This window comes from Sturnira hondurensis, unplaced genomic scaffold (genome assembly GCF_014824575.4).
Source record: "Sturnira hondurensis isolate 20B ecotype Veracruz unplaced genomic scaffold, ASM1482457v3 Scaffold0018728, whole genome shotgun sequence".
In the NCBI taxonomy this organism is placed as follows: Eukaryota; Metazoa; Chordata; class Mammalia; order Chiroptera; family Phyllostomidae; genus Sturnira; species Sturnira hondurensis.
The window spans coordinates 7,115,211-7,129,288 of NW_028091359.1; the positions used below are offsets into that span (position 1 = coordinate 7,115,211).

The following is a 14,078-nucleotide window of genomic DNA, read 5'->3' on the forward strand; positions in this document are numbered from 1 at the left end:
GTGTTGTTCTCCAGCTACTGAGGTTTTAGCAATTTGTTGCTGCAGCCCTAGAAAACAAATACAATGACAGAGCTATTATGCCTCTGGAACAGGGACCAGGCCTGCATTTGCAGAAAACAAATCCTTAAAACAAAGAAAACCCAAGGCACAGGTCCCAAGACCTTTTGTAAACCAAGGGCTAATTAAGTTTTGTTTTGTTTCCCTTCAGAGGCAAACTCTACAGCACAGGACAGGCCCAGAGAACTTCTTAAATATTCTATTTAAACCCAGGGTATTATATATTCCTTAAATATGCCTGCACGATTTTATCCCTCTGCCCCCGCCCCAGCAGCGTGCCCAGGGTTTTCCGTCTTCCCAGACATTACCATTTCGCTTCTTTCCTGTTCTGGTGCCTACAGCTACGTGTCTGGGACGCCGCTGTCTGGCAGTACGGCAGACCCAGCAAGATGACGCACACGCCAGCTCCTGAGGGCTGTGTGTTGGCAACAAAGAGCACCACGAGGCAGTTTTGAATTCCAAGATGATATAACCAGGAAAGGCGGGGAGCATCACGCTTCTAGAACCCCAAATCCCCAATCCCTCTTAGACATGGAATTTAATGACACCCAGTGCCAGTAAAATATTTGTTCCTTGTATATCTGCTCAAAATGTTTCTCATGCTTCTGACGATACCCAGGACCTGCTCTCTACAAGACAAATATGTGTTTTCAATGGTTGGCCGGACAGACCTAACCCAGAGCTCTGGGCCACTTATCGGGGCTAAAACAAATCTGGGGCATGAAAGCTCCCCTGAGTCAGGCGAGTGTGGACAAAGACCACTGCTTCAGGTGGGGAGAAAGCCAGAGCAATTTCAGAATTCACGTAACAGCTCTTCGTGCCCTAACACAGACTGTCTCCCTCCTGGAAAGTCAGCTCTGCAGTAACCGCTCACTTACCTCCCATTCACACTGGTCCAAAGGAAGGCTGCTTCCTGATGGGCGTGTTTGCAGCTTCTGCCTACGATTTAGTCTTTCAGTCCCTGGAGTGGGGGCTCAAGTGGTGCTGACGTCTGGGGTGGGAAGGTCGCAGTGAGCCCTCTTGCGGGAAATGATCTTAAGCAAAACTTCCCCTGGGCTCCTTCCCTCCTTCTGTCCCCAACCCCAGAGCAAAATGTCAATGTAATGCAGGAAGAAGTGGGTTCTACTCACAGACAAGTGGTTTCCTTGTGCTTTTAATGGACTGAAACAGGATTGCAGGATGTCCCCAAAGCAGGCAAGGCATTGTTTAGCTTAGGCAAAATGCCTATGACTCTCTGCAAGCACCAGGGCTCACTGTGCACTGTCTTCCTCAGGGTGGGGGGGTTCCACCTATATGGCAGCCCTCCCCAGATTCGTTAGGTGCTCAGGCACGGCACTCTGAGCCCCAAGCTGCCCTCTCTCCATAATTCATTTAAAAGCTTTCCAGAAGCACATTCCTATGCAACTATCAGTTTCTGGAAGGAAGATGGAGAACACTGGCCATGTTCCATTCACATGGAGACTTCTCTTGTTTGTAAATGGTCAGGACCCTAGAGTCTAGACCCTTTATTTTAGCTGTCTCATTCACCGGCTCTTGTAGGATCCATAGCACTATAATCAGTTACCTTTTCCAATGTGACACCCTAAGAAACACCATCATTTTGCCAAGCTGGTTGATATGATTTTACGTGACTCTCAATTAGTCCAGGAAGGAGGACATTCCGGTACATGCCATTCACCAGGCCAGGTGCAGGGGGCATTTGCAGCAAGTTCTATGATGCATCACTTAAAATATTTGTAAGCCCCCTAATAGACCTTCTCTTGGACCCCATTTACCCAGAGCACCATCACACAAATCATCTTTGTCTGAGAAAGTGAAGTTTCTTTTTCCCTGCAGTAACGATTTATTGGGGCTGCAAACAAAAGCGGAATTAAATTAGTCCCCATTGTTGCTGTCACTTTCTTGATGTACACTGTCACACAGCCTACAGTTCTAAGGAGAAGTATGTCACTCAAACTCACTACTGGGTGTCAAACGAGAATCTCTCTTCTTGGAAAGGCAGCATGGTTCAACTCATGGCCCCTCGGTCCCCTGACCAGGACCAGAGCTCCCAGTGGCCCGTCTTGCCACGGCTCCGGTTTGCTGGCACCAAAGAAAAAGATGGACCTTTGTCTCTGATGCCTCCACGGTACTGCCGTGCGGATGTGAAATGATACCATGTCTCTCCCGGGCCTTCACTGAAGACAGACTTTTCAAAACGTTTGTGTTCTTACTTTTAAACTTTAGTGCGATGTAGAACATACCAATCCCACAGCTGGGTGGCCAGCTCCTCCCGGCTGCATGCACTGTCCTACGTGCTAAAATTCCTCAGCCCTGGGTCAACTGGGATGGTTGATGGGTCATTCTAAAGCAGTAATTCTCAACAGCAGGCAGCATTTGGGATTTTGCCTCCCAGGGAACATTTGGCAAAATCTGGAAACATTATTGGTGGGAACGACTGAGGGGGTTGAGGGGGTTGGGTGGAGGAATGCTGTTGGCGTCTTGTGGGTAGAGAGGCCAGGGATGCTGCCCAACACCCTACAATGCACAGGACAGTCCCCACAACAAAGAATCACCTGGCCCCAAATGGTCAAAGTACCAAGACTGAGAAACCCAGCACTGGATGTAAGTGAATATAGTCACTTCCACCTTTCCCCCAGGCTTCCCTAAATCGTCACTGACCCGATCGATAAGAGGACCCCTCGGGCAGGCTTAATCTTTACCCACTTCATAAAGAATTAAAGGAACTGAAATCTAAAACATCCCTCCAGGAGAAGCTTTTGGCACATTATAATCCAGATTAGCACCGTGTTCTCCATAATATCTAATCTCACTTTGTAATTTATGCACATTTGGGAACATCACTTGGCCCCAGGAAGTACCAAACATCATCAGGCCAAATGCAGTTTAAATGGAGTCTAATTCCATCTTCTCAACAGCGATCAGCATCCCGACGGTCTCAACTGGAAATCTGGGGCTCCAACATTCCCAGCAGAGGAAGACAGTCCTCCCGGGTTCGAGGAGACAGTGCTTCACTTGGCACGGACCTGGCACAGTGCACCCAAACCCTGTCCCTACAGGTGCTGGGCTTTTGCTCAAGTAGCTGCAGCTCGCATCAACAACTTTAGAAAGGACCGGACTGCCTTCATGTCCCCAGTCCCCACTGGTCCAGGAGGGATACTTTGACCTTCCGTTTCTTCTCGGTGCCTAAACCAAGCATTTGACAATTTTTGGATAATAATCACTTATTCCTATCCAGCTCCATATACAGTGATTTCTGAGGTCTTTAAATTTCTTCCGCAGCTGCTGTGATTTATTCACTTACTGTTCTTAATGGTTTTCCTGGCTGATCTTTTAGTTCTGCTCTTAATGTAATTCTCTCTGTGGCAGCAGAGAGATGAGCAGTTTCCAGAGCCATCGCCTCTGAGAAGCAGGGCTGCAGGGCTGCAGGGCTTTGCCCGAGGGAGGACCCCAGACGTGGATACCGCCGCCACTCTCTCTACGAAAAGGACAATGTGAGCTCGGATTCCGGGAAGAGGCCTGCCCGGCGCAGGTTCTTGGAGGTGGATGCTTGGACAGCAGGAGGGGATGTGGCCAGCATGCTGTGCTGAACCCAGAGGAACAGTCCACACGTGTCAGCATCACACGCCAAGGAACCAGGATGGAAAACCGCTGCACTGGATGCTAAGATCCCAGCTGGGTCCAAACATTCCGTTTCTGTGATTTCCTACGGGAGCAGTTCAGGGGACAGGAAGGAGGGGTGGGGCCTGTCAGTGTGAGGCTGCCTGGCACGTTGTTAGGAACTGAGACAGGGCCCTGACTGGTGCAGTTCAGCTGGTTGGGTGCAGCCCGGAAAGCAAAAGGTCGCTGGTTGATTCCTGGTCAGGGCACAGGTCTGGGTTGCGGGTTTGGTGCCTGGTTGGGGCACATACAAAAGGCAACTGATCAATGTTTCTCTCTCACATCAATGTTTCCCTCCCTCTCTTTTTCAGTCATTTCCCCTCCCTCTTAAAGAAAAAAAACAACAACTAAGTAAAATCTTAAAAAAAAAATTAACTGAGATGGGGACAGAATAGAGTCACATGGACTGAAAAGCATGTCTGGAAGAAGTCCCTCACCTGCGCTATTTTCCCTCGCATATAGTAGACAAATATTAACTAATTTATTTAATATTATAGTAACTATACATTTACATAGAAGACTGAATATTCTAAATATGTGATGTTTTTATATACTGTGGCTACTGTTGCCTGGCACTCCCAACTAGAAGGCAAGTCCCACCAGGGCAGAGATCTTTGTTCTGCTCATGGCGGCACGTCCAGAACCTGGGACGGTGCCTGGTACAAGGCAGATGCTCAAGAATATTTTGTGAATGAATGAAGACTGTATTCAGATATTCAGAAGCCAATAATGACTATGAAGAGTCTTGAAGAACAGCATGGAAACAAGCCCCAGGGCAGAATCTCTGGCACAAATCACTTTTCTATGATTTGTGCCCAGATGGTGGGCTCTTCCAAAGCCACATGAGCTCTGGGCACTGGGCTCTTACCCTGGGGAAGACCTGGGAGACTAGGAAGAGGGAATGTGAAAGACAGACCCAAGCCATGGCAACAGAGCTCCACCAATGAGCCGGTAGGTAAAGCAACCAGCTGGTGGCTTTGTTTTTTCAATCAAACAGGATTCATGGCTCATGGAAGCTGTTCCTTCTCCTACCCAGAGCCTCTAGAGGCCAGGAGACATTGCCCTGAAAGGCAGGAGCCCCGTGGCAGGAGAAATGTCCTCTCCATGCAAATCAATTCGGGCATTAGGCAGAATCCCTGTTAGAAGCTGGCAGCCCTCCCTGACTGGCAGCTGCCAGCACAGCCTAATTAATCCAGCAGCCGTGGTGGGGAAGAACATGACACTTCATGACTGAAAAACAAGACTAAATATAGGCTCCATTTCCCCCCAAGGTCCCCCACCCCCACCCCCGGGTTCCCTCTCCTCCTGGGCTTCAATGGGAAGGGACTGGAGAGGTACCAGAAATGAAGTCAAAGGGCACAGAAGAAACGCTCTCCAATCCCCACAAGATTCTGGCTGCAGGTTTGATTTAGAATCCCTTCCAGAGTTTGATGAGCATCCCACCTCCTTTCCCGGGACGACAGCTGAAACAAGGATTTTTGAAGACAAGCCAAGAAAGACCACTTACTTGGTTAACTAAACTGGATTGAAGGACAACCACCAAATGTACTAATGTGTCAGCACTAACGCAACGTCCTAAATGAATTAGGCAACCACCAAAATGTACTGTGCATCCAACAGTGTACCAGATGTTGTAGGAAGCGCCAGAGGAAAGAGCAAGCCCACCGTCACTGGGATGTGACAGCAACTAATAAAAGGATAAATGACACTTACAAAAGATATCACGCCAAACTGAAAAATAAGCAATGGACTTCAGTAGACATTTCTCCAAAGAAGACATACAAATGGCCGGTGATGCTCAACATCACTAGAAATTAGGGAAATAGATGCCATCGAAACCATGAGACACCACCCCACACCCACCAGGATGGCCTGACAGTGACGAGTGTCGGAGGCCATGTGGAAAAGTCGGGACCCTCACATGGTGGGAATGGAAAATGGTACCATGCGTTGGAAACCAGTTGGAAGTTCCTCTTCCCACTCAGGATGCTTATGTGTGGGATTCTGGAACAAGTGATAAAAAAGGGGGGGGACAACTTGGACCTATTCGTGGCAGCTGTGGGGGTGATGGCAGAATGAAAGTCTGATTCCACTTAAAAGATGCTTCTCGTTATTGCTGCTCCTGGCCCCTTGGAGCCACCCATTCTCAAGCTTCCAAATAAAAGACTGTCAGGCTCCCTGGTCACTAGCATCCTCCCATGAAATGCCCTTTCTGCTCCAGACAGACCCTGACTACATAGCTTTGAGTATTCCCAGTGCTTCTAATAGTTGCTTTGGATAATAAATTTAAAAAGCAATTTCTCAATGAGATGTGGCTTATTTTGCCAGCACATGACTTCAGGTCCCTAGGATAATGATACTTCTCTGTATAAATTACTAAGTGGGCGCTGCAGCATCTTAGCTACCACGGGTCCAACTCCCAGAGCCCACTTCCCTCCGGCCAGCGAAGTGGTCCGCAACATGCCACAGTGGCCTAGGGACTATTTAGAGCTGCGGACAATTGAGAACCAACAGTTGCTTTTTCTGAACTCCCCTTACCTGCCTCACAGGAGAGGCCCCTAAAAGAATTCAAGGGTCAGGAGCCCCTCCCTGCGCATTTCACAGCCAGAGAGGGCTGCCCCTATCACCAGGGACCAGAAGTAAACACCAGGATAAGAAATCCCACGAACAGCCACTGCAACAAAGCTATCGTATCTCCTACCCATTCTCCTAAGGCCACATTTATTTTTCATAAAAGTTACTTGTTTTCCCATAAGTGCCTTTCTTCCCTGCCTCTTCCCCTATTAAAATGGTATGTAAACCCCAAATTTAATCATTCTTTTTGAGTTGCATTTTTCTGTGCTCTCATGTACCGAAAAATTTCTTTTCCCCTGTTCATCTGTGAGGGTCCCAGTCACAATCCTAAGGGGCCGAGGCAAAGTTTTCCTCCATGACACCGCTCACGAGATGGATAAAAGGACTCATAAATACTGGCACCAGTCAGCCTAGTGATCCTACTTTGTGACCAGTGACCCTATTTTGATCAGGAGGCGGACACATGTCTAATTTACCACTGGATTCCCTCCAACACCTGAACAGTTTGTTGCACAGGTTTTGTAATTTAACGAATTACAACTGTGAAGCAGCCTCCCCAACACGGCGACCCCAGGACCTGTGATTGGAGGACATGGGTCAACCTGAGGCGGGTTACCTCTCAGTTATACCTCCACAGTGATGGGTTTGGTGGGTTTTTAGGATTACGGAAGTACTTGGTCTATAGTTATGTCACATAACTTTTCTGTTTTTCTTAATAAACTTAGAATTTATAATTGATCTGGGAATTGATGGCAATTTTATAAAATAGCATTTCCCATCTACGAACACTACCACTTGTCTGGGATTTTTAAAATGTCCTCTACTAACAGTTGATATATTTCCCCAAAAGGATTTTGTGTATCTTGTGGATTTGTTGCTGGGTATCTTTTAAGTTTTGTTTTCTATTGTAAACAGAACTTTTTTAAATACAAAAAATTTAGTTTATTTATTTTTAGAAAGAGGGGAAGGGAGGGAGAAAGAGAGGGGGAGAAATATCAATGGGTGGTTGCCTTTCGTGCACTCCCAATCAGGGACCTGGCCCGCCACCCAGGCATGTGCCCTGACTGGGAATCGAACCAGTGACCCTTTGGTTCACAGGCTGGCATTCAATCCACTGAGCCATGCCAGCCAGGGAGTAAACAGAACTTTTAAAAATTCTATTTTCCACTTATTGTTCCTGGTGCATAATAGTGCTACTGACTTTTGTACATGTATTTCACACCCAACAATCTTGGTGAATTCTCATCTTATAGTGATGTTAACAGTCCAGGATAACTTTGCTTGGGCCACGGATGATGATGATGATGATGATGATTATTATTCTCTGAGGTATTTGATTTGCTAACGTTTTATATAAGATTTCCATGGCTATGTTCCCGAGGTGGGTCTGTAAGTTTTATTTTTGCACTGTCACCATTCAGTTTTGTTGTCAAGGTTCACGTGCGAGGCACTGCTCGCTGCCTTCCCAGCAGCCACCGTCAGGGAGGCGGATCGCGCCTCTCTTGAGCATGGGAATGAAAAATCTCGTATCTCATTGGTTGGAACTCAGTCATCTGGCCACTTCTAGCTGCAAAGGTGGCTGGGAAGGGGAGTGTTTAACTGACATTTTCAACCCATGAATTATTTAGAAATGTTTACATTTCTCAATGACTAAAAGAAAAAAACTCTTTTCATTGTTGTTGTTGCCCATTTCTTTTTGTAATCGGCCAACAGGATCTTCGTGATATTGATTTTCTGGTATTTGTTGAGATTAATTTCTGGTTTAGTTTGTAGTCAAGTTTTGTACATTTTCATGTGTGTATGTGAAGAGCATGTTGGTTCCAGGACGTACTGGTGTCCACTAGATCAAGCCTGTCATTCTGTTGTCTGTATCTTCTCTGTGCTTGCTAAATGGTCTGTCTACTTGATCTCAAGGTTTGTTAGACTGATAGTATGTTAACCCTGATTGGTGTGGCTCAGTTGGTTGGGCATTGTCCTGCAAAGCGGAAGGTCACCGGCTAGATTCCTGGTCAGGGCACAGGCCTGGGTGGCAGGTCTGCTCCGCAGTCAGCGGGGGTGTGAGAGGCAACCAGTCGATGTTTTTCTCACACACAGATGCTTCTCTCTCTCTCTTTGTCCCTTGTTTCCCCTTTCTTGAAAATAAATACATTTTAAAAAACTGATATTATGTTAAAGTTTCTCANTTAATAATTAATAGTTTGTTGTTATTATTATTATTATACTCTGAGGTATTTGATTTGCTAACGTTTTATATAAGATTTCCATGGCTATGTTCCCGAGGTGGGTCTGTAAGTTTTCTTTTTCACTGTCACCATTCAGTTTTGTTGTCAAGGTTCACGTGCGAGGCGCTGCTCGCTGCCTTCCCAGCAGCCACCGTCAGGGAGGCGGATCGCGCCTCTCTTGAGCATGGGAACGAAAAATCTCGTATCTCATTGGTTGGAACTCAGTCATCTGGCCACTTCTAGCTGCAAAGGTGGCTGGGAAGGGGAGTGTTTAACTGACATTTTCAACCCATGAATTATTTAGAAATGTTTACATTTCTCAATGACAAAAAAACTCTTTTCATTGTTGTTGTTGCCCATTTCTTTTTGTAATCGGCCAACAGGATCTTTGTGATATTGATTTTCTGGTATTTGTTGAGATTAATTTCTGGTTTAGGTTGTAGTCAAGTTTTGTACATTTTCACGTGTGTATGTGAAGAGCATGTTGGTTCCAGGACGTACTGGTGTCCACTAGATCAAGCCTGTCATTCTGTTGTCTGTATCTTCTCTGTGCTTGCTAAATGGTCTGTCTACTTGATCTCAAGGTTTGTTAGACTGATAGTATGTTAACCCTGATTGGTGTGGCTCAGTTGGTTGGGCATTGTCCTGCAAAGCAGAAGGTCACCGGCTCGATTCCTGGTCAGGGCACAGGCCTGGGTGGCAGGTCTGCTCCGCAGTCAGCGGGGGTGTGAGAGGCAACCAATCGATGTTTTTCTCACACACAGATGCTTCTCTCTCTCTCTTTGTCCCTTGTTTCCCCTTTCTTGAAAATAAATACATTTTAAAAAACTGATATTATGTTAAAATTTCTCACTGTAACATTAGGCAACTTATGATCTTATCAGTGTTGCCATATATTTTTTGATCTAGGCTGAGGTGTCAGATTTAATTCACATACCTTTACCATGAATACATTTTATCTCACCATCAAAACGTGCCTTCTATTTGTGCTTTCTGTAGGACTTTGTTCTTCCTCTGCCTTCTGCGGGATCAATCAAGTTTTCTCTTGGAAGCCGCGCACTGTTGAACTGCTCCATTACAGGCCAGCTTTACATTTGGAATGTGTGCGCTCACTTTAAAGAATTTAAGGTAATCAACATCTCCCTCCCGTCCTAAACAACAGTAGCAACTTAGACTGTGTTTTACTATAATCACTACCCTCTCATCATCTGCTATTACTGTCTATTATTCAAATTCCGTGAATATACTCCAATTACTCACTATTAACGCTTTTTAAACATTCTATGCTCATTCAGATTTGCCCAGATGTTCACCAACTTCTTGTTTATTATTTTTTCTAGACACCCTCCTCCTTCCTCCTTGGGTTCAATTTCCTTTTACTTCAAGTACATCCTTTAGGAGTTCTTTCCATATGCGTCCCTGTAACCTCTCTGTTTTTTTATTGTCAGAAATGATGTTTAGGCTCGATGCTGAGTTCAACCTCCCCATTTTTCTGGGCCCAGGCCACACATCTCGTCAGGTGACCTATTGTACTTGGGTCAGAGGGGACTGGTTGTTTAGTCAATTCCCTTTACAGACCCCCAAGGGGTCAAATGGGCGTGGCGGCCCTGGAGGTCTCACAGCCTCCAGCTTCCATTCTGGTTCAAGTTTCCTCATTATCTCTTGTACCTAAGGATTTCCCTCCCTTTGTTTGGAACTTGACTTTACATTGTTATATTTCACCCTGTGTTTGTCAGACGAGGTGAGGGGAAGGTCCGCACCAATCTTTCCAGCTATTATTCCTGGAAACTCAGATACTCTATTTATAACAAATTTCCCTCTTATTAATGTTTATTCTCCTTTAAAATAAATATATATTTTGATGGAGAAAGCTGCCATGATGGAGAGAAGCTAGACACCTCTTGCTCTTGTTCTTTATAAAGTTTTCTAAAATTTTTCTTGAATTTGGTAAGTAGAGAACATTCTCCAGGCAATAACTTGGGGGAAATATAATCAAACGCCAAAAAGTGAAATTTCTGTAGGTCTGTACCTCCTTTCCTACATCTCCCTCATTTCTGTCTGCTCTACAGAGATGATCCCTGCTCAGTACTTGAATTATATCATCTGCACTAAACCTTTCTCTGTAAGGAAGCCGCCCGTTAACAGCTGGCTGCAGGCTGAACTGGTTCCAAACCCTGGGAAGATGAATGGGATCAATCTAATTTGCTTTTCATCCTGACTCAGGAATTCCCGGGTACTGCATCCCTGAGCAGATTAATAACACGTGTTGGTTTAATCAGCCCACAGCCTTCAGCATTGGGATACTGGCCTGAGAAATCACCGCACACCTTAGGGACAGGACCCAAACTCTCCACCAAGAAGGAGTAGCGTACGACAGCCTTTCAGAGGGCGGGGGCCATGTGAGCGCAGTGGAATGCCAACGTCTGACCATGGTCAAGGCGTGGGGAATGGGTTGGGGGATGAACTGGGGGTACTGTCCAGCTATCATGTTGGACATGCTTTCTGAATATCACGTACAGGCCAACAGGAGATGCCATACCCGGGGGATAAAGAGTGTTCCTGGATATAGGGAACACTGGGCTGGTCACACACTGGTTCCCCAGAGTTCACAGTTACTTTCAATAAAATATATTCCATATGGCACGTGACTACAAATTTCTGACCCCGAAGAAAGGTAAAACAGAGAAAATGGGCTGGAGTTGGCGTGTAGAATAGAAAGAAGATCAAACAGGCACCGATAATCAATCACAAACACCACTGGTGATAATTAAATAAATAGCAAGGGATTAAAGAATATATTCTGCAAAGCAGAAAAAGCAGTCCTGACCAGTGCTGCTTTGTCACCCTCAGTCCATTACCCTCCCCAAGGAGAGGAGACAGCCTCCACCTCGGGGAGGATGGCTCCACCTGAGAAAGGAAACCACCTCAGCATTGCCTATTGTACTTGGGTCAGAGGGGACCGCTTGTTTGGACAATTCCCTTTACAGATCCTTGAGGGGTCACCTGGCAGAAAGTGAAAACCTCCCAAGTCAAGGCCCCCATGGCACATGCTAGCGTCAACACTTCTCCACCTGCGAGGTGGACAAGTGTTGACCCCGAAGCAAAGAAGACAAAGTCCTTTACTCCAAAAGATCAGATTTCATCTTATCCTATCACACAAGGTGTGGGGAAGCGAAGAAGAAAGCTCTTCCTGATGAAATGCAGTTGAGGACTGTTCTGCAGACCCCAGGAGATTCTGTCGTTGGAAGCAACTAGGCTGGTGGATGCAGAGGGTGGACATAATGACTTTCCCAGTCACCTTTTCATCCTGGACACTGCCTCTACCTCAGGCCTGCTGTGGGTCCTGGTGGGAGGGGCCCCGAGTGGTGAGAGAGCCCGTAGGTGGCACGCCAGCAGCCACGGCTTACCTGTTGAGATACACACGCTTCTCAGTGAACTGCCCGTTGCCGTGGTGCGGGTCCTCGAAGGGCTCATTCTGGACAACCTCCACACCTTCCCCTCGGTCGCTCTGCTCGTGGCTGTGCTTGCTGATCATGTACAGCTGTCCGATTTTGTACTATAAAACACAGACACAGAGGTCAGCCCAAACACTAGCCTCTGAAAACAGCCCCCATCAATGGTGCCGCACGCAACTGGTACCAGCACACTCTGCTCAGAAAAGACCGCACCGCAGACACATGGGCCTGGTGTTACTTTTCCTCCAGAGCCAGGAGGACGACGAGTCATGAGCAGAATGCAGAAACGGCATGTTCCTGTGAACATTATGCATCACCTTGGCAATCACCTTGGGTCTGGCGCCCCACCAGCCCATGGTAGCAGCAGGGAGGCAGGAAGGTGGGAATCTCCCCTCCCACTCTCGCCCTACAGGGTGAAGTGGAGATAAAGTCCTATTTTTCTCAGCAAAATGGAGGCCAAGGTGTGTTCTTTCTGTGACTCCTTTCTGCCTAATTAACTCAATTGCTGGGCACAAGAGGATTAGGTGTCACCTGTCTTTTCCATCACCTCTTACAAAACGTTCAAGCTCTCCTGGAGGCCTCCGCCCCCTGGGACAGCAGTTCTCAAAGGTGGCTGGACATTAGGATCACCTGGAAGCTTTTAAAAACTCCAGATTCTCAGGCCCCACCAGAGTGAACCCTGTGTTCTACAGGTCGATCCACAATAAGGAAAATCCGTAGCATCTTGAACTGTTTTTCATCCAACTCCATTAACAGTGTGGAGCCTTCCAGCCCAGGGTCCCAGAAGCACCTTGCGTTTACATGAAAATGATAATATGGAATAACATACAATGTGAACAGTTTCTGTCCTGTCTCCACTTTCACTCTTCCACCCTTCTACTCTTCTTCCTGCCTCTCTGAAAACCCTGGGGCCGGAGGGCATTTCTTCCCCCAGTGAACTTCCACGGATGGCAGAGCTGATTTGATGGAGGAAAAGAAGGAGAGAGAGAGGAGGGAAGAGAGTCCAGAGGCAGGAAAATGCCACCCTGCTGTGGTTCTTCCCACGGATTCGAGGTGAAACAACACACACGTCATCATTACCAAGGCCCTGGGACAGAGTGGGGGAAAGGGCCCTGCATCTGCAGCAAGCTAGTGACCAATCTGAGTTGTTTCAAGAAGAGCCCAGGCCAGCACAGATGTGGGTCTCCTGTCTATATGCATATGAGAGAGAAACAGGTGTTAAATTAAATGGGCAGGTGAAACGCACAAGTCAATGGTGCGATCGGTTTCCAAGCCGAGAGCACACACACTTCACTCTGAGGCAGGTGCAGGGCGGGGAGTGTGAAGAGCATCTGAAAGGCCCTGGTCCGAGGCCAGCCCCAGGGACCAGGCTTGGTAACCATGACAATGAGAGCAGCAGCCAGCTGGGTCTCCTCAAAGGGCAGAGCTCCCTATCTGTGCCATGCCCTCCCTAGGATGGTCAGCATTTTAAATGCCTTAAAAATTTATTGCATTTATTGGGGTGACACCAGTTAATAAAATTACATAGGAGTCAACTGTACGATTCTGTAACATATCACCTGTATATTGTATTGTGTGTTCACCACCCAAAGTCAAGTCTCCTGTCACCAGGCACCCCCCTTTTACTGTTTTCTATTAAAATACTTTTAACAGAAGTATATGTATGCTTGGGAGGAGGAAGAGCTCTGAGGATAAAAGTAGGAAGAGGAGAGAAGAAAATCAAAAATAAAATCTATTTTTAAAGCAATTTCTGGGAGCACTGGCCAGGTAGCTAAGATGGTTGGAGCATCATCCTGATACACTAAGGTTGTGGGTTCAATCCCTGGTCAGGGCACATATAAGAATTAACCAATAAATGCATAAACAAGTGGAACAACAAACTGATCTCTCTCTCTCTTCTCTCTCTAAAAACCAATAATTAAAAAAAATAGCCCTGGCTGGTGTAGCTCAGTGGATTGAGCAAAGGCCTGCGAACCACATGATCACAGTTTGATTCTCAGTCAGTGCGAGTGCCTGGGTTGCAGGCCAGTTCCCAGCAGGGGACTCACGAGAAGCAACCATACATTGATATTTCTCTCCTTCTCTCCTTCCTTTCCCCTCTAAAGATAAA

The 14,078-nt window shown here is 46.7% G+C and overlaps 1 protein-coding gene across 4 annotated transcripts in view; it reads right to left on the reverse strand.

Moving 5' to 3' along the window:
* The window catches only part of PITPNC1 (phosphatidylinositol transfer protein cytoplasmic 1), a 240,208-nt gene that overhangs the window by 103,275 nt on the left and 122,855 nt on the right, over positions 1-14,078 (reverse strand). For all 4 annotated transcript variants that reach the window (XM_037070207.1, XM_037070206.1, XM_037070205.1 and 1 more), the window contains one exon: positions 11,921-12,069. In XM_037070207.1, coding sequence (XP_036926102.1) covers positions 11,921-12,069 — 149 coding nt within the window. The remainder of the gene's footprint in view (positions 1-11,920; positions 12,070-14,078) is intronic.